This window comes from Hydra vulgaris, chromosome 15, assembly GCF_038396675.1.
Source record: "Hydra vulgaris chromosome 15, alternate assembly HydraT2T_AEP".
NCBI lineage: Eukaryota > Metazoa > Cnidaria > Hydrozoa > Anthoathecata > Hydridae > Hydra > Hydra vulgaris.
In genome coordinates this window covers 39,751,820-39,752,744 of record NC_088934.1, presented here as the reverse complement: position 1 = coordinate 39,752,744, position 925 = coordinate 39,751,820, and the positions used below count along the sequence as shown (strand labels likewise).

Genomic DNA, 925 nt, shown 5'->3' with positions numbered 1-925 from the left:
CCCATAGCTTAATTAGGAAGCCTTGGTTATTTTAATCTCCCAAATACTACTGTGATCAAAAAGTAAGATGAATTTTTAATTTAAACTTCCGGCCTTATTCGAATTGTCTAATCTTTTTTATTTTTAAGTTGGTAGGAATGTCATTAACACTTGCGCCAAATTACATGTCAAACTCATAATTATTTTTTTTTGTTTACGCTTGTTTCTGAAGTACGAAAAGTCCATTCGGCGATTTTCACGATGTCTAATTTTGTTGAGCAAAGAAGTGCAATTAAATTTTGTTTGCGGAATGATATTTCTGCTGCTGAAACGTATCGAATGTTGCAAAAGGCCTTCGGTGAAGAGACTATGTCTCAAAAAAAAGTTTACAAGTGGTACAAAGACTTCAAAGAAGGCCGAGAACGTGTTGATGGCTTGGAACGCTCCGGACGACCATCGACTTCGATTGATGATTGCCACATCAACAAAATCAAAGAATTGGTGCTTGCAAATCGTCGGTTAACCATTCGAGACCTTGTTGACATGGTTGGAATATCATTTGGGTCGGTGCAAGCGATTTTGAAGGATCATTTGGGCCTCAGAAGACTCAAATCACGTTTGGTGCCGAAATTTCTCAATTTCTTTGAAAAAGAGCGTCGCGTTAAAACGTGTGAAGCAATGCTTTCTGACTATCAAGACGTCTACAAACAAATTATTACTGGCGATGAGACTTGGGTCTACGCATACGACCCTGAAACAACCGACCAATCGAGTGAATACCGTGAAAAAGGCGAGCCGAGACCGAAGCAACCACGTCAAAGTCGCTGAAAAATCAAGGTCATGTTGACTATTTTCTTTGATTATTGTGGTGTCGTGCACTACGAATTCCTTTCAACTGGCCAAACTGTCAACAAGGAATATTATTTAAGCGTTATGCGACGTTTGC

The 925-nt window shown here is 39.2% G+C and overlaps 1 protein-coding gene across 1 annotated transcript; it reads left to right on the top strand.

Moving 5' to 3' along the window:
- Positions 1–240: 240 nt before the first annotated feature.
- LOC136091949 (protein GVQW3-like) lies at positions 241–807 on the top strand. Its single transcript, XM_065819669.1, has one exon. It carries the CDS (start codon positions 241–243, stop codon positions 805–807), a length of 567 nt encoding a protein of 188 aa, XP_065675741.1.
- The last annotated feature ends 118 nt before the right edge of the window (positions 808–925 follow it).

What these genes read in the sequence shown, in the direction of transcription:
- LOC136091949 (XM_065819669.1), top strand. Translation starts at nt 241, where the DNA reads ATGTCTAATTTTGTTGAGCAAAGAAGTGCAATTAAATTTTGTTTGCGG.